We start from the raw sequence: 17032 nt of genomic DNA on the forward strand, positions 1-17032 counted from the left end.
TTCCAGAACTTCCCCTGCAAGCAAAAGTCAGTTTACAGAACTCTCCTGCAGTATACTAACTGCCTGTGGTAAGGGTTTGTTGGCTTGGGGACATACACTACAGTGTCCCAAACTGTAAAGAAACTGTTTCCTAAGGAAAAGAAGACATTGGGAGCTCTTCACCCAGGGGAATAACTAGAGCTGCATATATGCCCAAGGCAAGACACATGAGCAACAAGAATCAAGGTGGCACCCCCCCCCCCCATCTACGTGGGACATGACTCCCAGGGGTGTGGACCTTCCTGGCAACGTGGGACAGAGATCCTGGAATGAGCTGAGACTCAGCATCAAGGGATTGAGAAAACCTTCTCGACCAAAAGGGGGAAGAGTGAAATGAGACCCAGTGTCAATGGCTGGGAGATTCCAAACAGAGTCGAGAGGTTTTCCTGGAGGTTATTATTCATTAAGTAGATATCACCTTGTTATTCAAGATGTTATGGAGAGGCTGGAGGGAACTGCCTGAAAATGTAGAGCTGTGTTCCAGTAGCCATGTTTCTTGATGATGATTGTATAATGATATAGCTTTCACAATGTGACTGTGTGATTGTGAAAACCTTGTGTCTGATGCTCCTTTTATTTACCTTGTCAACAGATGAGTAGAACATACGGAATAAGAATAAATAATAGGGGGAACAAATGTTAAAATAAATTTAGTTTGAAATGCTAGTGATCAATGAAAGGGAGGGGTAAGGGGTATGGTATGTATAAATTTTTTTTTTGTTTTAATTTTCTTTCTTTTTCTGAATAGATGCAAATGTTCCAAGAAATGATTGTGATGATGAATATGCAACTATTGATGATATTGTGAATTACTGATTATATACGTAGAATGGAATGATCAAAATAAGAATGTTTGCATTTGGTGTTTTTCGGTATTTAAAAAATAAAATAAAATAAAAATTTTAAACTCCTGCCAACCCTAAAGAACACCTAGGGATCTATCTTAGATTCTACAAAAGTTCCATGCACTATGATTACTTTCCAGAAACCTACAACCTACAGATGGGTTTCTAAACCAGGTAAGGTAAGTCCTGAAGTCCAGAAGGCCCAATATCTGAGAACTTCAACCAGTTCCTATCCCCCTATTCCATATTGTCAACACTCCTGTTACAACATGAAAAAAGTTAGAAACTCTGAAATCTGTTATATAACTATTTTGTTGAAATGTACTTTGAAATTTATTGTTTTTGAATGCTGTATTACAGAATATAAGATGTTAAAATGAGAAACACGAAAAGTTTAAAAAATATATATGTATATGTAAGAATTACAAAAAAAGTGGTATCATGAATTGTAACAAATTTTCCTAATCAATTCAAGTGCTGGTGCTAGGGAGGTGTATGGGAATCCTGTATTTTATGCATAATTATTCTGTAAACCCATAGTTTCTTTAACAAATTATTTTTAAAAACCCAAAAAAGATATATTTGAAGAAATAATGCTACAAAAGCAAAAACTATTTTAATTTGCCCATAAATAAATTTTACAACTTTAAAGTCTTATCTTGGAGACAACTGAGACAAATCAAACTATTGACTTGATTTTAGAGAGTATTTGAGAACTACTAATTTTCTTAAATGATACATTTTCTTATGACACCAATGCTGATATGTCATGATTATTTGCAAGTTACTTTTAAAGGATACAGCTGAATGATGAACAGATACACTAAATACAGCAAAATTACTAAATTTAGATGGCACCTAGGGAGGTGTTCACTGCACAATTCCATCAACTTTTTGTAAGTTCAAAGTTCTTCATAATAAAACTAGAAATTTTTAAATGGTAGTATTTTTTCAAAATTTCCTTAGGCCTCGCTAGTTATTTATAACTCATCTCAGATTTCAGCAAAAAAACCCACAAAACCAAATATTTGTATCCTATTGTTTACATAGTATTTTCCTGTCCTCTGCATTCTAGAAACTGGACAAAACCTCTTGATAGAATATACCTGGGGAATATTTCATGAAGGTAAAATCATAAAGTGCAAGACAGATGGAACACTTAACAGTGGATAGATGAGATGAAACACCTGAACTAAAATCAATCGTAACACAACTGAAAGGACACGACATTTATTGCTCCTGATATGATATATTAGAAAATAAACACACTATGAAGTAAGTATTCATACCCTCTGCTCCCACCCCACCCCACCCCACCCAAAATAACCTGAGGATGGGTCGAGGTGGCTTGGCAGGCAGAGTTCTCACCTGCCAGGCCAGAGACCAAGGCTTCCCTGTGCCTGCCCTTGTTAAATAAATAAATAAATAAATAAATAAATAATAAAAAAAACCTGAACCAAATTAAACACTAACTTTTATTACCAGCTGTGTACAAAAAGACATCAAAGGAACATGTTAAATCATACCGTAACAAAACAGTCACCCAGATCCGATATTTGGGAAAATTCCACAAAACATTTGATCCAACAAACAGCAGAGGAAAGAAAGGTAGGGGTGAAGGGTAAGGAGGAAGATAAATTGTTATAGATCAAGAAATATTTTAAAACTATAAAGATACCAGAATTCATTAAATTAAAATAGCTAAAATGAAAAAGGCTGACAATACTCATGTTGGCAAGGATATAGGGCAACTAGAACAATAAATGGAATAGTACACCTAATTTAAAAACAATGTGGCAATTCCTGATAATTCGAGTGCATTCTAACATATGTGAATTACACCTCAGTTAATTTATTTTTTAAAAAAGACCAAAAAACCATTCAGAAGAGGTTTGCACCAGCCAAAATACTGGACACTTTGACAATCAAATTAAAAAATGATAGAAACAGATTATGTAGTCTCAAAGTTTCCCCCCATAAATTATTTGGGGGAAAAGACTATTTTTTATAGTAAAGACATCTGCAGTATACCACTTTAACTAAATGAACAAAGTTAGTATCATCAATAATAGCACAAACCAAGCATGTTTTGTGCAAGGAAAAAAAGACAAAATTTTGTAATATTTCTGCCAAAAATTCATAACCCAAATCTAACAAGTAAAAACCTGAAAACCTAAAGTGAGGGATATCCACCACCTAATTGTCCTTTCATCTTCAAAAATGTCAATGCCATTAAAGACAAAAGCAGAAGAACTATTTCAGGTTAAAGGAGTCTAAAAAGAAAAAAATAACTGAAACTAATGTGTAATCCCAGACTGGATCCAGGAAAAGGGGGAGGGGGACTATAAAGGACATTATTGGAAAAAATGACTGTGGATGGCTACATTGTTTTAATGTTAAGTTTCCTACTTTAACTGCTATGATCAATGTTCTTATGAAATACGCTCAGAAAGTATTGAGTGTTAGGGGGCAAGATGCCTGCCTGCAGCATACTCAAGGGCTTATACTACACATGGTTATAAAAAAAATTATAAGCATTAACACTACATTCTTTCCTTAATCATTCTTCTCGTGGAATATAACTTACTTCTTGTGTCACTTCGCCTACTGTTATGTGCCGATTTATTTGTTTCAAGGTGACATCTTGAGCTGTTCCGGGATCCTGGTCTCTCTTGACTATCTGGTCTTACATCATCTAAGTGGAGTGGTACCCATTTGTGCTTATTAGCTAGAAGGAAAAAAAGTGAAATACTTTAATGACAATGCAAAATTTCTTAAAGGCCTGCAATTCTGAAACCCTCTGAATTTTAAGTAATGAAAAATTGTTCCTTTGTCTTCAAGGCTACAGTACCAAAAAAATTTTCTTTTCACATTTCTCCTTGTAAACTTATTTGTACAAACAGTATTTTTAAAAATCAAGACAAAGGCTGGTGATAGGGTGGGCCACAGTGGCTCAGCAGGCAGAGTTCTCACCTAACATGCTAGAGACCCGGGTTCGATTCCCAGTGCCTACCAGTGCAAAAAATTTTAAAAAGCTGGTAACACTATTAATGTTCTTCTGCTTAAGTAAAATGATCATCTTCTGTTTAATTTTAGTAAGTCCTTCAAAAATAAAGCATATTTACATTATTGAATCTTGATTCTTAAGTCACAGAACGAAGTATGCCAGGTACGACATTATACTGTATACACTGGAAAGACAGGCTTATGGTTTAAAACACTTTTAGGCTCAGATCACTATCTAAAATATTCATTTGTCCAGTATTACTATTAAAGAATGAAGTTTCTCAAAATGTTAAAGGGATACATTTAAGTATGAAATTTGTCTAACTGCATTTGACAGATTTCTTTTTACATCTACAATGCATTTTCCTAGTTTCTTAATAAAAGAAATACAAATCATTTAACTTTTCTTAATGACTAAATGAAAATATAACCAATTGTTGTACAGTCAAATTCTGGAAAGAGAGTTATGCAAAAACAGGGCAAATTAACTTCTAAAATGCAAAAGAATCACCTACTCATGGATTCAGTAGTCAAGATTTCAAATTCTTCAGCGTTTTGCCTGATCTTTGTATTCTCTACCAAAACAAAAGATACACGGGCACAGAAAAAAACTAGCAAGGTAAATGAACACGAAAAAAATCTAAAAACTTTTTAAAGCCTGTACTCTAAATTCTATCAGTGAGATTCCCTGATATACACAAGCCTTTTTTAACGATAAAAAAGTGTGTTCCGTGAGTTGATTTGTGACTTGATTTTATGAATTACTCTAATTACAAAACACCTAGTTTTAGTATTGGTCAATTTTAACTAAAGCAACTACCAGGAAGGACAAATTTTAAAGCAGGATGACAATGTGGGTATGAATTCCAGACAGCCAAGGTGGCTACCTGTGTATTTAAGAAGCGGGAAAGAGAAGCTGGTGATATAGTGGTGAATCAACTAACTTGATCCTGTTGCAACCACTTTTGAGCAATCATCCTTAGCTTACTGTATAAAGTGATTACCCTGCTTACCCTGCAGATAGGGGCTACACAGTCACTTAAAAGCAAAAACAACAACAACCACAAAACATTCAAGTAAGCACTCCATACATGATAAATTGTTATTTCCATTATTAAAGAAATTGCCTGGCAACTACTGCACTATTAAATGTCCCTCCCATACCATATTACCTCCATGGATTAAAATCCTTCAGTGGCTTCCCATGGCCGTAAATGCAAATACAGCACATAACAAAAAACACAAATTTCAAAATACCAAGGGAATATATTAATCTGGACCTTGCCTAGTTCTCCAAAGCGATTTCATCAACTTTGCCCACAGCTCATCCCGCTTCAGCCACTAAAATCTTGACAAATTAAAGCTCTTCTCTATCTATAAGCCCATGAAAACACTTCTGGCTAGGCTCACAACACTGATTGAAAATAAGTTTTGTATAAAGCAGAAAAATTATACTCTGTCCCTAGACATATAAAATATCAGAAAATGGAAAGGGATGAAAGATGATCTTTTTCTCCTTCAAGTGTTAAGAAGGAAATTAGATGAGAAAAAAGTGCAAAAAGTTTTCTCACTTTTCTTAGAAAAATTTACTGTTTTCCTAGAACTTCTGGGAAAAAAAGGGAGCATTTTCCATGCAGATTTAAAATTATTATCTATAATCTTCTCTTCAAGTGGAAATTCACTCCATTTTCTTGTACATAGAATATATCTCAAATGCAAAAAGGAAAGCCTATTAGTTTAGAAATGTGACAAAAGCAAATCTGTTTTCACTACAGATGTTTTAATCCAAAGAAATCCAAAATACAGACTGATGACCGCCAGGGATCAAATGATTAAATACAATTCTTCATTATAACTTTCTTTGAAAACTAAAATTAGAACAAAGATACAGGATAAACTGACCTCTCTTTCGTTGATTACTTGACTGAGCTTCATCTTCACTGATATTCTCACCAGGACCATCTAACTTTGTTTCTTGGTTTTCTTTGCTTTCACTGTTGATTTTCTTTTCAACCTTCTCTTCTTTTTCTTTTCTATTTTGCGGCTTCTTATTTCCTTGGCTGATAATACTCTGACACTGCAAAAAGTTTTTCTGAGTAAAATATTTTTCAATGACATTTCACTAACATCTAAAAATGTGTGGTAATAATACATCTTTTGAAAAATATTTAGTAAAGGGCTTGTTTCAGAATATATAATGAACTCTCAAAACTCAGTTGTCTGGGTCAAGATGGCGGCTTAACAACATGTGTGTTTTAGTTCGTCCTCCAGAACAACTACTAAATAACCAGAAACCGTACAGAACAGCTCCTAGGGCCACATTAGTGACCCAGACACACAGCGTACCCCAGTCTGGACCAGCTGGACCGGCTGCGAGCACCCCCCAGAACCGTGAGTTTCCAAAGCCGGGGCGGCCAGCGCCCCTCCCCAACAGGCTGCTTCCCAGAGGGGAAAGGAAAGGACTTTACCAGCAACAGGGACTGGGCACAATCAAACACCAATTGTGGAACTAATTAACAAATTCTGAAAACTAAAAATTGGCCCCCAGCTTAGATGAACCTGATCAAAGTGAAGGTTGCTCATTTTTGCTCCAGCGACAAGGAGGCAGGACTGACAGAAAAAGGGGGCAAAAACAGAGAAGGAAACAGAGGTTTTTGTGGCTGTGTATCTACAAAGGCTTAACTGCCTCTGGATACAGTGGCAGGACTTTTCAGGCTGCAACTGCCTCAGGCATAGGCAGAAGTGAGCTCTTTTGGGGGCTCATCTGGAGCTTGCGCCTTCCCCAGGGTAGGGGTGAAGTCCCACCCAGGTGGAATCCCTCCATCAAGGAATTCAGACACCAGGGCTTGGCAATTTGAAGCCATTAAAACCAGCCTACAACCTCTCCTCTGTCTCCACCACGCCCCCAGCAGGGAGAGTCTGCCAAAGTTAAAGGTACCGCATCATCTTATGCTGGTGGGACTTGCAGTCAGACAAGCGCCACATACTGGGCAGGATAAGAAAAACAGAGTCCAGAGACTTCACAGGAAAGTCTTTCAACCTGCTGGGTCTCACCCTCAGGGAAAACCGACGCAGGTGACTCTTTCCTCCTGACAGGGGGCCAGTTTGGTCTGGGAAAATCTGGCTGGGGTCTATAATATCTAAGTAGACTCTCCTAAGTGTGTGTGGGGGAAAGGCACCACCCAAGCAGGGCAAGAAACAAGAAAACAAGAACTGAAAAATTCTCCTGTTTAACAAAACTTAAGCTAAAGGTCCAGATAAAGCTGAACGGAATGTCAAAGAACAGATAGACAACAAATTCATCCAGCAAGAAAACCCTAGATAAAAGAAGTGAAAGCAATCTCCAGAATAAACTAATTAAGGTAATTAAATGCCTAGACGCCATCAAAAAAATAACAAATCACACTAGGAAAATTGAAGATATGGCCCTCAAAGGAACAAAACAACAATTCAAATGACATACAGGAGCTGAAACAATTAATTCAGAATGTACGAACAGACATGGAAAACCTCATCAAAAACCAAATCAATGAATTGAGAGAGGATATAAAGAAGGCAAGGAAAGAACAAATATTATGCAGCTGTAAGACAGAATAAAATTATGAGTATGTAACAACATGAATGGACCTTAAGGACATTATGCTGAGTGTGATTAGCCAGAAGCAAAAGGACAAAAATACTGTATGGTCTCACTGATATGAACTGACATTAGTGAACAAAATTGGAATATTTCCTTGGTAACAGAGACCATCAGGAGATAGAAATAGGGTAAGATATTGGGTAATTGGAGCTGAAGGGATACAGACTGTGCAACAGGACTGAATATAAAAACTCAGAAATGGACAGCACAATATTACCTAACTGTAATACAATTATGTTAAAACATTGAATGAAGTTGCATATGAGAATGATAGAGGGAGGAGGGCTGGGGCATAAATGAAATCACAAAGAAAGACAGACGATAAAGATTGAGATGGTGTAATCTAGGAATGCCCAGAGTATATAATGATAGTGACTAAATGTACAAATTTAAAAAATGTTTTTGCATGAGAAAGAACAAAAGAATGTCATTACTGCAGTGGGCTGAAAATAGATGGTACTTAACATTTAAAAATTTCTACTAATGTGTGAGACTAAAGCAAAAAATGTTTATTTGGTACAATTCTATACTTTGACTAGTGCATCTCCTAATATAACTTATGTAGATAGTTGATTGAACACCTTAAGTACATGGAACTCTGTATAGGACATGAGATTTTGTTGGTTTGTCCAGGTGATGCCCTGATGAATCCCAGAATGATTTGATCAGTGAGTGGAAAAGTATCTGCAAAGTCCCCTTCAGGGAATAGTGAGATCGGGGGGGAACTCAACTTCCCCAAGTTGAATTCTTGATATTCTCACAAGCAGTGGGGACAACCTAAGCTATAGGCTGAGCCCCCAGTCTTGGGGTTTGTTCATATGAAACTTAACCCTACAGGGGATAGGTCAAGCCTACTTAAAATTAAGCCTAAGAGTCACCCCCAAGAGAACCTCTTTTGTTGCTCAGATGTGGCCTCTCTTCAGCCAACACAGCAAGCAGACTCACCACCCTTCCCCTGTCTACATGGGACATGACTTTCAGGGGTGTGGATCTTCCTGGCAGCATGGGACAGAAATCCCAGAACGAGCTGAGATTCAGCATCAAGGGATTGAGAAAAACTCTAGAATGAGCTGAGACCCAGCATCAAGGGATTGAGAAAACCTTCTAGACCAAAAGGGGGAAGAGTGAAATGAGACAAAGTGTCAATGGCTGAGAGATTCCAAACAGAGTCGAGAGGTTATCCTGGAGGTTATTCTTATGCATTAAGTAGATATCACCTTGTTATCCAAGATGTAATGGAGAGGCTGGAGGGAACTGCCTGAAAATGTAGAGCTGTGTTCCGGTAGCCATGTTTCTTGATGATGATTGTATAATGATATAGCTTTCCCAATGTGACCGTGCAATTATGAAAACCTTGTGTCTGATGCTCCTTTTATCTACCTTGTGAACAGATGAGAGGAACATATGGAATAAAAATAAATAATAGGGGGAACAAATGTTAAAATAGATTAGTTTGAAATGCTATCGATCAATGAAAGGGATCAGTAAGGGGTATGGCATGTAAAAATTTTTTTTCTGTTTGTTATATTTTTCTGTTGTCTTTTTATTTCTTTTTCTGAATTGTTGCTAATGTTCTGGGAAATGATCATGATGATGAATATGCAACTATGTGATGATATTTTGAACTGCTGAGTGTATGTGTTGGGAATATTTGTTTCTTATAATTTTTTTTAATTAATAAAATTTTAAAAAATTAAAAAAAAAACTCAGTTGTAAGAAAATTAAAATAAAAACAAAAATACCACTTAAAAATGGGCAGGGTGGGCAACAGTGGCTAAGCAGGCAGAGTTTTCATGTGCCATGCCAGAGTCCCAGGTTCATTTCCCGGTGCCTGCCCATGCAAAAAAAAAAGGCAAAAGTACTGAAAGCACTCCAACAGGCATTTGCACACCAATGTTCACTGTGGTCTTCAAAACCACTGACAAAAGATGAAAACAACCCAAGTATCTATTAATGGATGAATAAACATAAGGTGTGGTGTGTGTGTGTGTGTATATATGTATATATAAAATGGAATATATATATAGTATTTTAAATATATAAAAAAAGGAACATTACTCATTTTAAAACATTGTGTGTAAATAAGCCAGGTACAAAAGGGCAAACACTGGATGATCTCACTGACATGAAACATTAGAACAAGCAAACTCATATTCAGAAACTAGAATTAAAGGTACAAGGAGGCAGGGTCAGGGTAGGGAATAGCGAGTTAATGCTTAAATGGTACAGAATTTCTATTTGGGATGATGGAAAAGTACTGGTAATGGATGGTAGTGATGGTAGCACAACATTGTGAATGTATAATTAACAATGAATTACATATTTGAATGTGATTAAAAGGGGAAAGCTTAGGTTGTATATATGTTACTAGAAGACAAATTTTTTAAAACCATTAGACTGCACAACACACAGTGAACCCTAAGGTAAACTATGGACTATAGTTATAGTAAATTATTAATGTTCTTTCATTAATGATAACAAATGTACCACACCAATGCAAGGTGTTGAGAGGTATATCAACTATGTGATGATATTGTGAATTACTGATTATATATGTAGAATGGAATGATCATATGGTTAAGAATGCTTGTTTGTAGGCTGGTATGTTTAATAAATAAAATAAAAAGGATAAAAGGGGGAGGAGCAAAATGAGACAAAATAAAGTATCACTGGCTGAGAGATTTAAGAAAAAAAAAAGAGGAGAGGTATATGGAACTCCATTTTCTTCATGACTTTTCTGTTAACCTACAACTTCTCTATTGAAAAAAAACTACATTGAAAAGATAAAGTTATAGTAAATAAACACATAAAAAGATGCTCCACATCAAAGAAACACAAAACAAAACTACAATGAAATACCAATATACACCTACTGGAATGCCAAAAATTAAAATGATTTGGCCATCCTGTTAATAAGGATGTAGGATAATTGTAATTCTGATAAACTGCTGATGGGAATGTAAAGTTTAGCAGTTTTTTAAAAAGCTATACGAAGTAATTACCACATGATCCAGCCAATCTACCCCTAGGTATTCATCCAAGACAAAAATGAAAGCATATATCTATGCAAAAGCATGTACACAAGTGTTTTACGGCAGTTTTATTTGTAAACAGCCAAAACGTGGAATCAACCCAAATGTCCATCAACAATAGGTGAATGAATAAACTTTTATATACATATAATGGAATATTACTCTGCAATATAAAAGAACTTATAATACGCACATGAATCTCAAAATAATTATGCTGAGAATCAGAAAAGTACATACTGTGTGATTCTATCTATATAAAATTCCTTGAAAATACAAACTTACAGTGACAGCACATCACAGATATCCTGGGAATAGTATTATGGGGGCAGGTAGGGAAGAGCAGGAAGGAATGAGGAGGATACAAATGAGGGTGAGAAAACATTTGGGAGTAATGGCTAAGTTCATTGTCTTGAATGTGGTATTCTTACAGGTTGTACTGGTTTGAAGCTATTATGTACCCCAGAAAAGCATGTCCTTTAATCCTCATTCAATATTTCTGGGTGGAATTCTTTGTGATTGTTTCCATGGAGACAGGACCGACCCAATAATGGGTGGCAACTTTGGGTTAGGTGGTTTCCATGGAGATGTGTCTCCACCCATTCAAGGTGGGGTTGCTTACTGGAGCCCTTTAAGAGGGAATCATTTTGGAAAAAGCTACAGAGCCACCAGAACCAAAAGAGTGCTCAGGGTCAGAGACCCTTGAAGCATAACGAAAACGCCCCAGCAAAACCATATGCAATGAGAAGAGAAAGCTAGCAGATGTCACATGTGCCTTTCCAGGTGAGAGAGAAAACCTGAACATTACCAGTCTTCTTGAACCAAGGTATCTTTCCCTGGATGCCTTAATTTGGATATTTTCATAGCCTTAGAATTGTAAACTTGTAACTTAATAATAAATTCCTCTTTTTAAAAGCCATTCCACTTCTGGTATGCATTCGGCAGCTTTCAAACTAGAATACAGGTGCATGCAGCCCAAAACTTAGCAAGTTACATATTTTATATATGTGTAGTTTACTGTTAAGTCACTTACACCCCAATTAAGTTGTTTAAATATGTCTATAACTACATACCAATAATACTACATGAATTACAAATAGCAAAGCAAACAATGTCAAACAAAAACATGTAAATCATATAATTATATATGCTATTATTCTAAAAAGTCCCTTGATGGGATACTTTAGAGCCATCTTTCAGAGCTTCTTTTACAGTTAAATGAAATTGCAATCTATTCCTCACATACTTCTTGATATGACAGAGTTACCCCTTGAATACATAATGAAAACGTTATAAATCAAAGAAAACATATATACATACAGCACCAATTATGAAATATAAAATAAGCTTCAATTATTTGTAGGCATTACATGAACATTACAAGGTATACCCAAACCTATGGTTACCAATGAGAATAAAACCAGATGAAGAAAATCTAATGAGATTCAGGCATCTGAAAACTGGGAGAAACTATAAAAGGGTAATTGCCAAGTTTTTAGTACCTTTTTGTCAATGTATGTAATCTTATAACAAATGTGATTATCATTTATAATACGTAATCATTATTACAAAAATAACAGGTAAAATTTACAACGGATAAAGCTTAAGGCACCAAGTTCATTACTAATACTATTGTCAAAGCTAAGGATGTGAAAGTTTTAAAAAATTACTTCTGTAAATAAACAGGTAACTTATGAATGCTGAAATGAGACATTTTCTTTTTATTAAAAAAAAAAGTTTTATCATAATACTTACTCCAGTGTTGACTAATTCGCTTGGTGTTGGCCAGTTTGCCATATCACTGAAATCACTAGCCTAAGAAGTAAATAAGTCCTCAAATTAGTCTTAGAAATTAGGAACAGAATATTTTCTAGTGAACCATTTAAAAAAATCATCTTCATTTTATTATATGCAGGCATTTGTGAAATTAATCTAAAAGTCTCTCTGAACATCAGAAAACTTTAAATAAAGAATGCTTTGGTCTTATGATGAAACTTACAGAACTATTTCATGACATTTACATCGACATAAACACAGTAACAGAAGCAGATGGGGTTTGGAATAAAGACTACAATTCTCTAGTCATATTAACATCAACGATAAAACTGGAAGAAAAATATGTTTATTAGCAACAATTTCAAAATCAATATAGTTAAGAACTATTTCCTATAAAATCATACCTTGTTGGATTTCTTTGTCCTGACTTTTCCTGCTTTTATAATCTTGAGAGAACTGAGCTCTTAAAAAAACAAAAAACAAAAAAAAAAGCCTGTTTTTACAACCACTTCATTCAATAACTACTGTAACCAATTTCTGTAAGCCAAGTAGCCATCACTTTACTCAAAGCTCAAAGTTCTAGCAAAAATTTACCTGGTAAATTCAAACTGGTCTTCAATGATCAAATAAGGAATGAGAAATAGTAAGTTTATTTATACCAAATTTAAAGACCAATCCCTTCATTAACAGAATACAAACTATTACATGAGAAAATCAGAAATATAACATGTTTTAATACAAAGTTAGCAATACAATTTCCCATGGGGTATATTTTTCTGTACAATTAAAAGTCACAAGAAGCATCAAAAAAATAAAAAATAAAAAGAGGTCAGAAGACTTCAAACTATTTTTCCTAGAAAACAAACAGGTTTGGTAACCACAACAGTTTACAACAGGTTTTACCTAGATCCAAGCTACGGAATAATTGGCCACTTTTAAAGTTTGTACATCAAAGAATCACTACTTGTAGCTATCTTGAGTAAGAGTATGGTGGTTGACAATAAAAACCAATGTGCAGGATCCAAATGATGTTTTTACAATGCCTCTCAGTTGGTTCATCACTTAGCATGATGACATACAGGCATAAATACATAGCTTTACACGACCTAAAGTAAATATTAAAATAGAATTTGGGATCTCTAACACAATAATCCAGTAAAACAAGTTATCTCATAAGTCATGGCAGTGACCAATTCACAGAATTAAGTAAAGCAATCTTTGTGTTAAATTCTAGAAGCTGATTTAAATGCAATCTAGAGTACTTATCAAAAGAAAAGGGATAAAAAATCAAGGGATGAAAGATGTGATCAGAGATGGGCATGTAGGGCAGGCTCTTTTACAGTACTGTAGCATTCTATTTCTAAATCAGACTAGTATTCATTTTACTCTCCTCTAAATGCGTATATGTATGTGCATGTGTATGTGTACATGGATTAAAAAAAAACTAGACGCAGTAGGATAAACAACACAGGCACAGAGTACAAAAAAATCCATGGGGGAGGAAAAAAATTAGTATTAATAAAGAACAGTATTTACCTGATCATTACCTAGTATTTGATTAAAGTATGGTCTGTAAACACTACTTATGATTTAATGAAGGTTATACAGTGCAGAACATTTGACCCTAAACAAAATAGAAAATAGGCTCAAAAAATTGCTGAGTAGTCAAGTAAATTAAGTGCCTGGCAGTCATAAAGTACAGCTTTATACAAACTATTTCATTTGATGGAAAATAATAGTCAATACTGCAAGTTTTATTACAAATCTATTTGATATATATAATTACAAAACCCAAGTCAGAAATTAAAGGTTTACATTTTTCAAAATTTTTAAACTTCAATACTAAATGACACAATTAAGTGGAACTTGAGAAAAAATATTTGCAAGGTAACAGTTAACTTTTTTTCTAATAACTTTATCAATTATCATTTCATACACTTCCCACACATTAAAAATCTAGCTAAAAGTGAGCGTAAGTTGGGGAGAAATTTAAAAGTAAGAGATACAAAGGACTCCATTATATAAAAATAAATTTTAATTTCAGACTTTAATTCTTTTAGACTTATACTCGAAAATATTGGGGTTTTGTCTAAATTTTAATTTTTCAACTTTTAAAAACCTCAACTTTAATTTTCTCAGAAAATTCAACGGGAGAAATTTAATGTTGACTTTTTATTAATAGAATATCTTTAAGTATGCACTGTAAGGGTAATGTTCATATGCATTTTATTAACACTGTAATTTAATTTTGTAACAGATTATATGGCTGGATAATCTGGGAAAGGAATTTATGGAGGAAATTATGGAGTGATTTCCATTTACTAAATGGTCCTTAGAGTTAATTCAGTCTTCCACTGAGGAAGAGTCCCCCATCCTCCAACAGGGCTATTCCTCCCCAGGAAAACAGTTCCCTGATTAATGAGTTAGTTAAATATTTGAACCTGAAAATACAGCACCTCTTCTCCTTTTCCTTTGGGAGCTAACTGTCCACAAAAACCATTCTTGGTCTGCAGCTTCTGCTGTCAACTTCACAGACAGAGACCCCCACGAGAGGTAGAAGGGGACATGCAGATGTACATCACTACCAAACTGTAAGTTTAATTTCAAGTTCAATTTCTGCTGCTTACTTGGGGCCAGCTCACCAGCCCAGTCTGAATATAACAACTAAGATTTTAAAAATATTAACAAATTTAGGGAAAGGATGAATAGAGAATTTAAAAAAGAAATACAAATGGCCAAACATGACAAGACCATCAAACACACTAACACTAATAAAGAAACGGAAACTAAAAGAAGAAAATATTTTTCATCTATCAAACTGGCAAAAAAGAGAACGCCCAGTATTAATTAACCTGTAAAGAAATGGACACTTCTCTCAATGTTGCTGGGGAGTATGAAGTGGTATAATCTTTCAAGGGTAATCTGTCACTGAAAATTTCAAATCCCTTCCACCCCACCCCACCCCAAAAATGTACACATCCTGGTCTCTAAGCCAACTTTGCAGGCAAACTAAACTCACTGCCCTCCCCTCTACATGGGACATGACTCCCAGGGATGAGTGTGGCCCTGGCAATGAAGAATTGAGAAAGCTTTCTTGACCACAAGAGGGAAGAGAAATGAAACAAAATAAGGTTTCAGTGACTGAGAAATTTCAAACAGAGTCAAGAGGTCATTCTGGAGGTTATTCTTATGCATTACATAGACATTCTTTTTAAGATTTTAGTGTACTGGAATAGCTAGAAGGAAACACCTGAAACGGCTGAACTGTAATACAACAGCGATGATTCCTGAAGATGATCGTATATAGCTTTCATGGTGTGACCGTGGGACTGTGAAAACTTTGAGGCTAACACTTCCTTTATTCAGAGCACGGACTGATGAGTTTAAAAAATAAATAAATGATGGGGGTTAATAAGAGGCACGGGAGGTTTTAAGTATTCATTTTTTGTTTTTTGGAGTAATGAAAATATTCAAAAATTGACTGTGGTGATAAATGTACAACTATATGACGATACTGTGAACCACTGATGGTACACTCTGGATGACTACATGGGATGTGAATATAGCTCAAAAAAATTACATTTACAAAAAACACCAAAAAATAGTACGCTTTTTTTTTGGTGTACTGTGAACCAATGATTATATACTTTAGATGGTTTCTATGGTATGTAAATATATCTTAAGAAAACTGCACTTAAAAGATTGTATATAACCTTTAATAAAGCAATTCCGTTTCTGGGAAATTATTTGGGAATCAACACAAGGTAGAATGGTGTGTAAATTGTTATCTTTGCTGATTAATACACAAATAAAAAAATCTCTGTATTCATTAATTTGAGATAAATTATGGCACATCTATACAAAAGAATTTATAACTTTCAAAAGTAAGATAAATCTGTATTTACTGACATGGAGAAAAGCCTACCAGCTTTAAATTTATATACACAATTATAAAACAGGTTAAGAGAATCCTAAGAAAGGAAACTGTTCATTTTTCCGTTTCTAACTCATATGGAAATCACTGTGGTATGTCATTAGAGAAAACCCAAGATGGAAAAAACAAGCCAATCTAGGCGGGAAATATATTTCAAATAGAATACCAAACACATATAACCTAAGAAACAAATTTAACCTACTAGTGTATGAGCCACTTTTCAAACATCTCTAATGAGATGGTACATATCAGTACAACTTTTTAAAGTGATATTCCAGTGTATTAAGAATGGTATTCTGTAACCATTGGAGTTTTTAAGTAAATAATTCTAAATAGATAAGGAAAATAATTCATTTTAAGATTTTGGATAATAACAAAAACTACAACACAATAGGGGCTACTTCACTCATATTAGTTCTTACAACTTAAATCTTCAGCAAAGCTTTAATTAAGAAAATACACTGATAACATACATGATTATATTATATTTAAGGGAGAAATGTAGGATTTTTTTTAATGTAGAAAAATAGTTAATTCTCAACTTTGACAACAAATACCCTGAGACTCAATAATTCTACTTTCCAACATCTGCCCTGAGAAAGTTATACATGTGTACAAGAGGCATGCATAAGAAAATTCACCGTCTCACTGTCTAAACGAGAAATAGAAACTAGATGCTGGTCAAGAAAAAGACTAATTAGCAGCTGTATTTAGGGACTTCTCAACACTTTTTAAAAGGAGTTTGGATTAAAATGGCTTGGCC

The 17032-nt window shown here is 34.8% G+C and overlaps 1 protein-coding gene and 1 long non-coding RNA gene across 10 annotated transcripts in view; one reads left to right on the forward strand and one right to left on the reverse strand.

The window, feature by feature from the left end:
- LARP1B (La ribonucleoprotein 1B) overlaps positions 1–17032 on the reverse strand; it is a 147946-nt gene that overhangs the window by 127239 nt on the left and 3675 nt on the right. For 5 of the 7 annotated variants that reach the window (XR_013167537.1, XM_077140061.1, XM_077140060.1 and 2 more), the window contains exons 2-5: positions 12740–12798; positions 12315–12374; positions 5793–5967; positions 3472–3612 (exon numbers count right to left, since the gene is read on the reverse strand). Coding sequence is in view for 6 of the 7 variants with exons in the window: in XM_077140061.1 (XP_076996176.1) it covers positions 3472–3612; positions 5793–5967; positions 12315–12356 (358 nt within the window). In the remaining variant the exon portion in view is untranslated. The remainder of the gene's footprint in view (positions 1–3471; positions 3613–5792; positions 5968–12314; positions 12375–12739; positions 12799–17032) is intronic. The other 2 variants (XM_077140062.1, XM_077140063.1) reach the window with 1 other exon arrangement.
- LOC143666343 (uncharacterized) overlaps positions 11154–17032 on the forward strand; it is a 34320-nt gene continuing 28441 nt past the window's right edge. For all 3 annotated transcript variants that reach the window (XR_013167539.1, XR_013167538.1, XR_013167540.1), the window contains exons 1-2: positions 11154–11342; positions 14849–14926. This is a non-coding gene — a long non-coding RNA (uncharacterized LOC143666343). The remainder of the gene's footprint in view (positions 11343–14848; positions 14927–17032) is intronic.

This window comes from Tamandua tetradactyla, chromosome 22 (genome assembly GCF_023851605.1).
Source record: "Tamandua tetradactyla isolate mTamTet1 chromosome 22, mTamTet1.pri, whole genome shotgun sequence".
NCBI lineage: Eukaryota > Metazoa > Chordata > Mammalia > Pilosa > Myrmecophagidae > Tamandua > Tamandua tetradactyla.